The sequence below is a fragment of the Danio aesculapii genome, chromosome 17, assembly GCF_903798145.1.
Source record: "Danio aesculapii chromosome 17, fDanAes4.1, whole genome shotgun sequence".
Lineage (NCBI taxonomy): Eukaryota > Metazoa > Chordata > Actinopteri > Cypriniformes > Danionidae > Danio > Danio aesculapii.
Genome location: NC_079451.1, coordinates 28,198,866 through 28,212,521, shown reverse-complemented (window position 1 = coordinate 28,212,521; position 13,656 = coordinate 28,198,866). Strand labels below are relative to the sequence as shown.

Genomic DNA, 13,656 nt, shown 5'->3' with positions numbered 1-13,656 from the left:
TGCAACAAAAGTAATTTAATTGATTTCACAATCTGGGGTTGTTTATATACACTAATAAAAGAAACTTATAGAGTTAAAATTGCAAATCAAATTTATTTGTGAAACGAATCTAACAGGTACAGCATTGCAAAGAAAAATGTTTGGAATCCTTTGACCTGGACATGAGCCTACATGATTATATTCATCCTCAAATGGCAAGCCCAAAGACACTAACTATGCAGTAGATGGTTTTATTTTCCCATCGTACTGTGCAGCTCCCTGTGTAAAAAAAAACAAGACAATTTCATTAAATTTCTTTCATGATTGGATTACACTTCATTTTGGAAATGTTGTCGCCTGAAATTCTAATCAAATCTTACAAAATGCCTTACCATCTGTAGTGTTGTCCCAGAAACACGAGCTGGCAGTGTGTAAACCTGCCCCATTTTTTTGCAATATGATGCATGTCACTGTTTGAACAAATAGAAAACCATGGCTTTGGTTTAAGTCCTTTACATAATAATTGTTGTGTAAATATGGTTACCATACCTATGTACTTGAAAGGTTTTCCTAATTTAGTTAGCTGACTCAGACTTATTTCTGCAATGCTTGACATCCACTGATTAATCTTTTCGTGTTGGTATGAATTGTTTCCATTGGTGGTTTCAACAGTCTGTCGTCAAAAGACCCCACAATATTAGTGATTTTTGCAAAGTAACACTTACTCATTCAACAAAAGTAATTACATCGAAAGTTTAAGATTGACTTTAGTTACACTTGTATATGTACATTGAAATGACATGTTCTTACCTCTTTGATAATAGTGGTAATTTCGTCCACAACAAATGTAGTCTGTGGAGAAAATAAATGCGTAGGCTGGTTAACGCCAGTACGATAAAATTATGGCATACTACAGAAACATTTAGAAGTAGTAACCACAACACGTGTACATAAAACTTTTTCTTTTAAAAGTTTATGTCTTAATTACCTCTTCGGATTGATCTTCGTCCATTGCGCCACTTCGCTGAATGTTTTGTAGTTTCTACGGAGACAGACTATTGTCATTCCCTCCCTAGAGAGTAATCACGGCTTCTAACAGACTCGTTGCTACCGAGAGACGGTTCGTTGTCAACCAGGAGGCTTTACAATATTTAGTTTTGTATTTAAATTTGAACAAGCACACCCAATAATACATGTATGCTTATCAAACGTCCTAGAAATGTAAGCTCTAAGTAGGCTTTATTCGTTTTTTAAGCGTTAGACATTTGATTGATTGTAGTGTCATGTTTTAACGATATATTGTATATCTGTAGTTGTTTCTATAAATAAAACCGGTTTCTCAAACTACAAAAGCATCTAATAAATTACAAAAATATAACAGTATATAGAACTACCATAGGAACTAGTTTCATCCGCGTGTTGTGTTTGGTCGAACACGGTTTTTGGTTACACTCACTTCACATACATGAATGGGTAAAGGAAGTGATCAGGCAATGAGTTTCCATTATTCTTGCATCCCTACGTGTAGTGTTTCAGTATATTGACACTTTCCTCTAAGGTACAAATATCGTGTTGTTAGCTGTGGATAGGTAGGAAGATTATCAGTTGTCTTGAATGATCAGGATCTGCTGAAATACTGCACACCGCCGGGATAGGTAACAGTGGTAACAAAAAACTCGAGACGTCACGATGCTCCGGGAAATTCTTGCATTATCAGTTGAAGACAAGATATTTTACGCCGTCCTGTTCTTCTCATGGACGGTGTACGTTTGGGAGGCCTACCTCGCTTATAGACAGGTTAGCGTGTGCTTGTTTTCTTCTATGTTGTGATTGTGGATAGTCAGCAAACGTTTTTCACTTATGATTCGCTTATTTGTATTTTTGTATTCAAACTCCTGCCAGTCTGTTCTCTGTGAAATTTAACTTTGATGCACTAAAATGCTAAACTAAACCATGTGTAAACGCTAATCTATACACGTTTATTTGTTGACAGAGAAAGATCTACAGGGCTACAGTGCATGTGCCCACTGAGCTGGGCAAGATTATGGATTCAGAGACCTTTGAGAAGTCTCGCCTCTATCAGCTGGACAAGAGCAACTTTGGCTTCTGGTCTGGATTATATTCTGAGTTTGAAGGCACGGTGAGCACAAACCTTCCTCCACAGAAATTCATTCATTTATTTTCTTTTTTGGCTTAGTTCCTTCATTCATCAGTGGTCGCCACAGCGGAATGAATCGCCAACTTATTCAGAATGTTTTATGCAGCGGATGCCCTTCCTGCTGCAGCCCATCACTGGGAAACACCCATACACTCTCATTCTCACACATACACTACGGACAATTTAGCTTACCCAATTCACCTATAGCGCATGTCTCTGGTCTGTGGGGGAAATTGGAGCACCTGGAGGAAACCCACATGGGCCAAGGCTCGAACCAGCGACCTTCTTGCTGTGAGGCAACAGACATTCATGTTCATAAAAAACACCCTTATTTAATTTATACTCACTGTTAAGAAATGTGTCTTAGTTTTACCAAGTATGATCCAAAGTCTTTTTCGTGTCTTGACATCTGTAGTGTTCAAATGCAAATTTCACATTATTCCTCTAGGGGGAAAAGATTGTGGTTTCCTTTTTTTTCTAAACCACTTGCATCTGTTTCTTACCCACTGAGCATGTTTATTCTTTAATACTTTCTCTCTCTCTTTCCCTATATTGTGTAGCTAATACTGCTCCTGGGAGGAATTCCATTCCTTTGGAAATTATCTGGGCATCTGACAGCTCACTTTGGTTTTGGTCCAGAGTATGAGGTAGGCTTGGTCTGTTACAGTACAGAAGTCAACATTTGAAGTGGATCAAGAAGGTATTTCAAAAGTGTCCCAAGACAAGAATGGGTCTTGTTCACAGCTTTTTTTTATCTACTTCAAATGTTGATTACGGTATATGTTCTTATCGTGATCTCCGTTTTTATTATTATTATTATTAGAATCAAAATTGGTTTTATTGCCAAGTGTTCTTACACACAAGGAATTTGTTTTGGCTCCAGAAGCTTCCAGTGTACATAAATTGACCGGTGACAACACGAAAACAAATATGAAAAAAAAGACTATAAACATTAAACAGAGATTCAGTTAGTCAAAAAGATCTGGATGTTTAATTGTATGGACAGATTTGTTATAAATATACAAATTATAAGGTGCTGTGTACAAATGCATAAAGTATTGCATTGTATATTGTTATAAGGTGCTCTGTACAAGTGCAAATGAGAAAGTATTGCACATGTTTATTGCACAATAGTGGAAGATTAACTGTTCATGAGATAGATGGCCTGAGGCCATCTATATTATTAATAATAATAATATTTAATTAATATTGTCATATGATGTCTTGTAACTTGTGAGTGGAATTCAGTAACAAAACACAAAATTGTGTATTTATTTCTATATGTTTAACTAAATGTTTCGTTAGAATGTATTAATTCTATTGCATTAATAATAAGAGAGATTAAATAAGGTGCCAGACTCTGATTCCCCCAAACATTTACATTCAGTCACTTACATTGTCTACTTTTAAGGCCACACATTAAGGTCAGGGATTAGATAGCAAGCAAAGAGTCAGTTCCCGCAATCTGCAGTGTTGGGTAAGTTACTTTAAAAAAGTAATCGATTTACAAACTACTGACTACTACTGGAAATTTGTAATCAGATTACATTACTAATATCTCCATGTAAAAAGTAATCAGATTACTAATTACTTTACTTTGAAGTTACTTTTAAAACATAAAATATACCCATAAAAAATAAAATAAACTGCAGCTCTTTCAGTATTTATTATTCACTGAAAAACATAACAATGGGTTGATCACAGCAGCTTGACATTCCAAAGACTTAAAGAGTTCGCCCAAAATTCATTCATTTTTTCCAAACCTGTTTGTCCTTTTTTTTTTTAAATAATACATTTAGAAGAAAACTGGATACCTGTAACCGTTGACATCCGTAGTATGCAAAAGCACTGCAGTGTTTGTGTTCTGTTTTTGTCTGAGGTAATTAATCTACCTAATTGTGTAAATTCCATAAAATTAAAAATTTCTGTCATATGACTTGCGGTAGATGTGCCTGGAAAGTGCGAGCGCATACAATATGCAAAAGATCTGATATGTGAACAGCCCCATAAAAGCTACGCTTCTCTTCACATTCAGAAGATGGCTGTACTCCCGATCCTGCACAAAAATCGAATTTATGCTGTTTAGACTGAGTTGGGCCGGTGTTACTGTGGAACGCGTTATACCCAACTTTGGCAATCAGCATGTATGATGCAAAACATTAAAAAGAATAATAATCTTGGAGACTTTGACAAGGGCCAGATCGTTATGACAAGCAGAGATACTCTGACTGTTGTTCCTGGTCAGTAGTTGTGAGAAATTACTAAAAGCTGTCCATAAAAAAAGAATGTATCAACACTCAGTGCATTGTGTTTGTGATTTTTTTTTTATGTGGTCTCTCTTCCTTCAGATCTCCCAGTCTTTAGTGTTTTTGATGTTGGCGACTCTCTTCAGTGCTTTTACTGGCCTTCCTTGGAGCCTCTACAACACATTTGTTATTGAGGAGAAGCATGGGTTCAACCAGCAGGTATATAGAAAGACTTCCTTTGACACTATGGTTAATGGAAGACCGTTTTCATGCACATATTGTCAGTAAAGCTGGTTGTAGTAAATATTCAGCACACCCTTGTAGATTCTCAAATTGAAAATGAATTAATAGGACGATAGTGAAATCAAAATAATTATTCTGTCATAATGATGAGCTGTCCCAGTCATTTGATTTTGAGTATCCACCGATACTGAAACCCCATCCGATAATATTGTATTCTATAATACATAAACAGATCCAAGGTGTTGCTTATTTTTTATTTAATTCACCTTATTTTAACATTCAACAACTCTTTTAACAAGCAAAGCCCTTCTGTGAGGTAGCTTGCACAATCAAGTAATAAATAACATCAATTCGTCACTTTTGGACTTTAGTACAACAGTAAATGTTTTTTAAAAAATCTAAAATAAAAACAAATAGCATCTCAACTTAAAATACCCTAAAGGCAGTTCTAAATTTTCATTTCTTACAATTTGCTATGGCAATGTTGTCGTCATCACCTTTATAATACCTCCAGACCATAGGCGCAAACATACTAGTGCTTTCCGCTTCTAGCTGCTTCTGTGTAGTTTTTCTCAGGAATTGTAATTTACTAAGTAGTTTTAAAAATGTGAAAAGATGACGGACGTTTACTGTATGATGACCGAAATGGCCTTAAACACCCAGCAAACACAAGACGTCAACATGACATCAGCTTGACGTTGTACCCTAACGTCATGGATGTTGCATTTTTTTGGGGGGAAATGAAAATAGGGTTGACGTCAGAACTCAACGTCAGGCCAACGTCAATGTCCAACCTAAAACCAATCAAATTTTATCGTCTGATAATGTTACAGCTTGACATTGTGTGGACATTACCACTATGACGTCTATCAGAAGTTGGATTTTGGTTGCCATACCTGATGCATAAATGTCAGAATTTGATGTCAATATGACGTTGGTTTAAGTTTAATATTGGCTATTTCTAAAAATTGTTTTTAGTTTCTAAAAACCTAAAATCAACCAATTATCACATCATTTGATGACATTATTGGACATAAAAATAACATTGTCTTTAGACGTGGGCTAGACATTGAATTTTGGTCACCTGACATCACAACCTAAATCTAACCTAATATTAACGTCTTATGATGTCATGTGCCTGCTGGGCAATAACTAAACGCACTACAGAATGTTATGTTTACACACATCCACAAATTACATGTAAATGCATCAGTTTTTTATAGTGTAATACTTCTCTTGAATACTTTCAAACGGGCTACTTTTTACTCATACTTTGAGTAATATTTACAACAGATACTTTTCCTCTACTTGCACTACATTTTTATGCAAGTAATGGTACTTTTATTTGAGTGATTTTTCAGCACTCTTTCCCCCACTGTATGCCGGATGCGTTGCGAGTCACTAAAGAGGTCTAACTCTGCATGTGTGTGAAAATACCGCATATTATATTTGTCTTCAATCTCACTTCAAAACTTTAGTAGAGTGTTTGAAATAAATGAATCTGTGCAATGATTCTGTAGTCTTGTTTATTATTCACGTTGAATCAATATAAGTAGGTCAATTTTATGTCTATTTAGTAAGTCTAAGGGTATTTTCTAGCTTTCTTATTCATGGGTATTTGGAGAGTACGGATAATTCGCATGGTATTTCGTGATCACACAACCATGCTTCCCTGACAAGATGTACATGAAATTTTACTTAAAACGATAGTTCACTCAAAAATGAAAATTTACGCACAATTTACTCATCCTCAAGTGGATTCAAGTCTTTACACCTTTAAACCTTCAAACCTTTTGGCTGAACAAACAAGAAGATATTTTGAAGTATTTTATAAATCATTAGCTGTTGACTACCATTGTGTAAATATCTATCCAAGTCATTATTATTCAATAAAACTTTCTAACAGGAACATTAGTGACAAGTGCATTTAAGTGTATCTTTATTCTCTCTCTTCCTTACAGACAATTGGTTTCTTCCTAAAAGACGCTCTCAAAAAGTTTGCCGTGACTCAATGTATTTTGCTACCAGTGACATCGTTGCTCCTTTACATCATCAAGATTGGCGGCGATTACTTTTTCATCTATGCCTGGCTTTTCACACTCATCGTTTCACTGGTCAGTTTTCCTGCATGATGTGCTGTCTATGAGTAAAAGGCAGTTGTGGACTATAGTTGTGCTCTGTTTTGGTGTACAGATTCTAGTGACTATCTACGCAGACTACATCGCCCCTCTGTTTGATAAGTTCACCCCGCTGCCAGATGGAGAGCTGAGGAGTGAGATCGAGAGCATGGCGAAGTCCATCAGCTTCCCTCTCACCAAGCTCTATGTAGTAGAAGGTACAGCAAGTCATCTTCTTTTCATTGTTTATACATTCTGTAGAAGTGTAATTGTGACAGTCTTGATGTTCTCCTTCTCGCTGATATATCTAGGATCAAAGAGGTCTTCGCACAGTAATGCCTACTTCTATGGCTTTTTTAAAAACAAGCGCATTGTGCTATTTGACACACTTTTGGAGGATTACTCCCCTTTAAACCAGTCGGAAGAGAAAGAGCCAGGAACAGGAGAGGAAAATGAGACTGTGGTCAACGAGAGCAAGGCCAAGCCAAAGGTCAGACAATCAGAGCCAGAACATCAAATCAAATCTGTTGTGGTGCACTTGGACACATTAGTTCCTTTCACACAGTGATACCAGTAAATATCTGGAAAATTTCCGGAACGACTTCACTGGTAAAATTAAAAAAGTGCTGTTCACACAGGCAAGGAATGTAATGGACTTTTTCCCAGAAAAGAGCATTCACACATCCATTCCGAAATACCGGTAAATTCTGACATCATTAACCAGAAATGACTTCTAAACGGCTGCGCTTGTATTTCCTATCATTTTGACTATATTACAAATTCTGTGGAAGGATAAGTATTGTGAACAAATGCGATGAAAACATACGGAGGAACACTTTCACATGTCAAGAAGTACATAATGTGTGTGTGCTGGCACTCACCGGCTGCTTCACGTGTACACGCGTCGGAACTTGAAGGTAAACAAACAGCGGTTTATCATAAGCATTTTATCGATAATTTTTTTAGACGCTTGGTGTTAAAAAGGAACACAGAAACTTTATCTGACTAACATCTAGCAGCTAAATGTGTCTGGAAAGATATTCAAAGGCTTTTATTTTCATAAACCGCGCGGACATGAATGCATCTGAGTGTTCTGATTGGCTAATGTAGATGTCTCACGTCACGTCTTTCTGGCAATCTTCCTTCTGCGTTCACACAGGGCAGCATTCCGGCAAATTACCCGTATTGTTACAACTTCTCTTTGAATGGATTTACCGGTATTTTCAAAAAGGGCCTGTTCACACATACAGACCTTTGTTTTTTGCCGGTAATTTTTCGGAAAGGTTCTCTATGTGTGAAAGGGGCTATTGTACTGTTTAAAAAAAAAACAAAAAGAGGTTGACTGACTGAATCTTACATTTGTAATATCACAATAATATGCTTATTTTACTGTATTTCTCTTCAAATAAATGCAGCCTTGATGAAATATTTTAAAAAATCTTATATACCCAAGAGTTTTTAACATAAGGGGGAAGTGTGCGCAATGCAGTATTGCAAACTATGGGGATTAAATTACAGTGCAGTCTCTAATACTGCATATTCATTCATTCATTCATTCATTCATTCACTGCTTTTTGTTCTCTGTGTTTTAAAATGATTATTTTCTAAAATGTTTATTTATATTCTAGAACAAGAAACAGGGCTGCTCTAACCCTGAGGTTCTAGCAGTTCTTGGACATGAACTGGGACATTGGAAACTAGGCCATACTGTCAAAAACATTGTCATTAGCCAGGTGAGTATGTGTGATTGAGCTCCATTGTTATATATTCCTAAAACTTCCATATTTTCTGCCTTAAAGGAATTGTTCACCCAAAAATGGAAATTTACTATCAAAACTATTTTCCATTTTAGCTGAGCCCTTTGTCTTCTGGTGTGTGCATATGAAAGTCAATGGGTACCATCATTTTGAGATTCAAAAAATCCATTCATAACAAATCATAAATGGTACCTGCGGCTCCTAACGAAGCACTGAGGTCATATGAAGCTAAACAATCATTTTTTTAAATTAAACGTTTAAACTTAGCTGTTATTCACAGCCTAGGCAAATGGCTCTGAGCACATACACTCAGCAACTTGTCACTTAATGACATATTCGCAGGTGAGAAATCAGACTTGAGCTGAAGCATTTGTGTTTGTTTACCACAGAGAGAGAGGACATGCCCACATATGCGTTGATATGTGATGTTTGTTGCACCAAGTGATCGTTTCACTTCATAAGTCCTTAGTGCATCGTCAGGAGCCACTGGTACTAACTGATTTATTTCAAATGTTGTTGTTTTTTTATCTCAACGGGATGGCATCCACTGACCTCCATTGTAAGAATACCATAGCACAATGGTTCCATCTAAACATGTTCTTTACAGCTCTACAAAAAGGTCACCTACTTCTTGGATGGCCTGAGGATGAGTGAATTAACCAGGGTTTTTGGCTGTCCCATCCATCAGTTTGTCACAAGGGAAATGTTTGTAGCATACCACATTGATTTCTGCAATGTTGTTTTCTCCATCTGTGTATGTTATGCAGGTAGAATCTGTTCAGCTTTCACAGTAGCTGACAAAAGTCTTGTCGTCGATCTCAGTTGTAAGAGTGACAAATAATAACTTGACTTCTAGTTGACCATTTGGAAAAGTGGCAGTAGGTAGATGTTTCAGATGAATCATCTGTTGAACTGCATCCCAATCATCACAAATAGTGCAGATTAGCTATTGGAACCTGGATGGACCCAAGATTCTCATAGAAATCAATCAAGTTTGGTGAAGGAAAAATTATGTTTTGGGTTTACATTCAGTATGGGGGCGTGCGAGAGATCTGCAGAGTGGATGGCAACATCAACATCCTGAGGTATCAAGACATTTGTGCTGCCCATTACATTACAAACCACAGGAGAGGGCAAATTCTTCAGCAGGATAGCGCTCCTTCTCATACTACAGCCTCCACATCAAAGTTCCTGATAGCAAGCAAGGTTAAGTTGCTCCAGGATTGGCCAGTTCAGTCACCAGAAATGAACATAATTGAGTATGTCTGGGGTAAGAAGGAGGAGGCATTAAAGATTAATCCAAATAATCTTGATGAACTCTAAACTGTTGCTCCTAAAACTTGGACAGGCAAGACTTGTCAGGTAGTGTACAGTAGCTGGTGAAAACATTCTTGTTTAAGTGTTGATTTTTATTTATTTTTTTTACAGATGAACTCCTTTCTGTGCTTCTTCCTTTTTGCTGTCCTGATTGGTCGAAAAGAGCTCTTCATGGCATTTGGTTTTTATGACACCCAGCCAACTCTTATCGGGCTGATGATCATCTTTCAGTTCATCTTTTCACCTTACAATGAGGTAACATTGTAATTTTGCTTTTTCCTTCCTCTTGCTAGCTGAGCACATGATAAAGCTGCGGTCACACTTGACTTTTCCTCCCATAGACTTCCATTCATACGCACGCGAATGCGTCAGACCGGAAACGCAGGGTCATGCGTTAAGTTTCGCAGTTTGCTGCGGTGCAAAGTTCAAGCTTGGTGAACTCTGACCTGCGAAATCGCATCACTTGACTGCGTGAGACCAAACGAGGATCAAAACAGGACCTCTCTGAGCAGAAATTTAAAACATGGAGCAATCGCTCGCTTTTTTAATGTCTAATCATCTTGTTTAATCCCGCCCCTTTTCGCAGCGCCGTATGACAGAATTTCGCACACACAAAGCCCAGTGTGACCGTAGCTTTAACCTGTACCCTTAAATGTACTCTTAAACCTGTAACATAAGTTGTGACCTAAAGTGATACCGGAAAATATAATAGATATACAGAACATTATTTCTGAATATTCAACAGAGCTGCAGTATTAATTAAAATACCTATATTTAAGCAACCATGCAGATATACACTCAACGGCCACTTTATTAGGTACACCTGTCCAACTGCTCGTTAATACAAATTTCTAATCAGGCAATCACATGGCAGCAACTCAATGCATTTGGGAATGTAGACATAGTCAAGACGATCTGCTGTAGTTCAAACTGAGCATCAGAATGGGGAGGAAAGGTGATTTAAGTGACTTTAAACGTGCCATGGTTGTTGATGCCAGGCGGGCTGCTCTGAGTAATTCAGAAACTGCTGATTGACTGGGATTTTCGTGCTTGACCGTCTCTAGGGTTTACAGAGAATGGTCCAAAAAAGAGAAAATATCCAGTGAGCGCAAATGCCTTGTTGATGTCAGAGGAGAATGGCCAGACTGGTTTGAGCTAATAGAAAGGCAACTTTAACTCAAATAACCGCTCCTTACAACCGAGGTATGCAGAAGAGCATCTCTGAACGCACAATACGTTGAACCTTGAGGCAGACGAGCTACAGCAGCAGAAGACCACACCGGGTGCCACTCCTGTCAGCTAAGAACAGGAAACTGAGGCTACAATTAGCACAGACTCAAAAAAATTGGGAAATATAAGATTGGAGAAACATTGCCTGGTCTGATGAGTCTTAATTTCTGCTGCGACATTCGGATGGTAGGGTCAGAATTTGGTATCAACAACGTGAAAACATGGATCCATCCTGCTTTGTATCAACGGTTCACACTGCTGGTGTGGGGGATATTTTCTTGGCACACTTTGGGGACCATTAGTACCAATAGAGCATTGTGTCAACGCCACATCCTACCTGTGTCCAGAGTATTGTTGATGAGTATTGGTTGCTTTATGGCCACAGTGTACCCATCTTCTGATGGCTACTTCCAGCAGGATAACACATGTCATAAAGCGTGAATCATACCAGATTGTTTTCTTGAACATGACAATGAGTTCACTGTACTCAAATTGCCTACACAGTCATCAGAGCTCAATCCAATAGAGCACCTGGTGAAACAGAAGATTTACAAAATGGATGTGCAGCTACCAAATCTGCAGCAACTGTGTGATGCTATCATGTCAATATGGAGCAAAATCTCTGAGGAATATTTCCAGTACCTTGTTGAATCTATGCCGCAAAGGATTAAAACAGTTCTGAAGGCAAAAGGGGGTCCAACCCGGTACTAGTAAGGTGTACCTAATAAAGTGGCCTGTGAGGGTATTCCTAAATGACAAAAACTTGCTTTTCATTAAATCAGTTATTCAAACCATTAAAACAATAATAATGAATTCAAATTAAATCATAATTGTTTTAATTACCTGTTATTTTATTTGGCTGCCTTTTTTAGAATCAAAGATTTGATCTCTTATTATAAACAAAAAATGTGATTCTCAAATGTATCCATAATTGTGCTGCTCACACCTGATCTATGTTCACCTTTTTTTTTCTGCTGCAGTTGCTGTCGTTCTGTATGACTGTGTTGAGCCGGAGGTTTGAGTTCCAGGCAGATGCATTTGCGCGCGGTATGGGCCGATCGTCTGAGCTGTACTCTGCTCTCATTAAACTCAACAAGGACAACCTAGGCTTCCCTGTAGCAGACTGGCTCTTCTCCATGTGGCATTACTCCCATCCTCCCCTGCTAGAGCGTCTCAGAGCCCTCACTGGACCCAAGCAGGACTGACGGCATTTCAAGGGGGGGCCACGTTCACCAATCGCTCCCCCGAGAAAGGGTCTCCGCCGGCCTCTACTGGCACTCTGATGTTGATGCCTGTTTCTCTGTCCATCCCCTTTTTAAAATTCCCATTCATAAGTGTTTTTCATTTGTTTGTTCTCGCCCTGTAGGAAAAAGTTTTCTGTTGGCTTCAGTGGAGATAGGATGGTCATGACTTGTGTTAAGTTTGTTTGTTTCAGTATGCCTTTTGCAGCTGTTCTCTTTTAATTTGTCTTTTATTTTATTCATTTTAAAGGATGAAATGTCCCCTCCGGATCGTTACACCCATCCAATTAGTTAGAGGGAGAGGTTAAAACATCATAGAGGAGAACTCGGCGTCATATGAAACCAAGAGATCCCATCATGTAATAAAGAGAGCCATGTGTACTTAAAGTAAACGGAATGAGAATTAAGATGTTATGTACCACCCAATGAGACCACTGTTCTGATCTTGTATGGCTAAATAAGACCAACTAAAATGTCCGATTCTTTCTAAATAATTTTTGTTCTCTTTACTTTTAAAACCAAAAAGGAGTTCTGTAAATATTTTTTTTTTGTGAAATGTGAGCACTCTTAAAGGGCAAGTGTGATTTAAAATATTTAATGAGTAGTTTAGAAATCTTGTTTTATAATTTAGTACATTTTCCTTCTGTGCCTGAGTGTGCAAGAATGTTGCAATGAGAGTGTGTGAGAAACATGACTGTCACATTTCCCTCTGCTGTTTTACTATCGAATTTAAACCCTAAATGGGATAAGAGTTTTACTGGTTGAAACTTATGAGGATTTAGTTGGCTGTTAAATTTGGCATGCAATGTTGTAAAGAATTTTGAGGATTTTACTTTGAATGACATGTTAAAGGCTCAGAGCGTAGTAGCAATGGCTTGAAACAATGAAATGGACACTTGTTGAAAATTAGCGCTGAACTGTACAAGTACTTTGTGAAATAGCTGTGGGGTCACACTTAACCCACAAGGAATATGTCTTTTGACTTCTGGAGTGATTGGACTGTAAAGATTAACTTTTGCATCACTAAGAATAAAACAGATTATCACAACAATGTTGGTTCATTATTTGCTCTGATTGGCCTTTTATGTGTACGATTTTTTCAAGAGAAGAACATATTAGTTATGATTTACGTAGGTTTTGTTTACAATGTTTTAATAAGATACTTGATCTATGAAGCGGCAGAGAGGGAGAGAACAACGCAGTGTAATATGTCGCCAACTCAAAAACCATAGCTCGTTGGCCAACTGTAACTGACAGGAGCGCCGTGCACGTCTGATCAGCGACTGACGAATGTACCATTATAAGTAACAATAAAACGCAAAACATCCAAGTCCCAGCCGTTTAAGTAATAGATTTGAAATAATATGT

At 37.8% G+C, this 13,656-nt stretch overlaps 2 protein-coding genes across 2 annotated transcripts; one reads left to right on the top strand and one right to left on the bottom strand.

Moving 5' to 3' along the window:
* Positions 1-73: 73 nt before the first annotated feature.
* On the bottom strand, positions 74-1,223 carry LOC130244534 (dynein light chain Tctex-type 1-like). Its single transcript, XM_056477008.1, has 5 exons — positions 968-1,223; positions 790-831; positions 529-652; positions 372-449; positions 74-258 (listed from the first exon to the last, which is right to left on the bottom strand). The coding sequence occupies exons 1-5, from the start codon at positions 989-991 to the stop codon at positions 188-190; spliced, it is 339 nt and encodes a 112-aa protein (XP_056332983.1). The 5' UTR covers positions 992-1,223; the 3' UTR covers positions 74-187.
* Positions 1,224-1,418: 195 nt separating this feature from the next.
* zmpste24 (zinc metallopeptidase, STE24 homolog) lies at positions 1,419-13,339 on the top strand. Its single transcript, XM_056477002.1, has 10 exons — positions 1,419-1,776; positions 1,973-2,119; positions 2,698-2,784; positions 4,486-4,602; positions 6,588-6,740; positions 6,820-6,961; positions 7,055-7,233; positions 8,372-8,476; positions 9,929-10,072; positions 12,028-13,339. Exons 1-10 carry the CDS (start codon positions 1,669-1,671, stop codon positions 12,250-12,252), a joined length of 1,407 nt encoding a protein of 468 aa, XP_056332977.1. The 5' UTR covers positions 1,419-1,668; the 3' UTR covers positions 12,253-13,339.
* Positions 13,340-13,656: the final 317 nt, after the last annotated feature.

Bases quoted from the DNA above. Each gene is read 5' to 3' on its own strand.
- LOC130244534 (XM_056477008.1), bottom strand. From the start codon at position 991: ATGGACGAAGATCAATCCGAAGAG. The intron at 832-967 runs GTAATTAAGACA...TTTTCTCCACAG, and splicing joins ACGAAGATCAATCCGAAGAG to ACTACATTTGTTGTGGACGA. The intron at 450-528 runs GTATGGTAACCA...TTGTTCAAACAG, and splicing joins AAAACCTTTCAAGTACATAG to TGACATGCATCATATTGCAA.
- zmpste24 (XM_056477002.1), top strand. From the start codon at position 1,669: ATGCTCCGGGAAATTCTTGCATTATCAGTTGAAGACAAGATATTTTAC. The intron at 2,120-2,697 runs GTGAGCACAAAC...TATATTGTGTAG, and splicing joins ATTCTGAGTTTGAAGGCACG to CTAATACTGCTCCTGGGAGG. The intron at 8,477-9,928 runs GTGAGTATGTGT...TTTTTTTTACAG, and splicing joins AAAACATTGTCATTAGCCAG to ATGAACTCCTTTCTGTGCTT.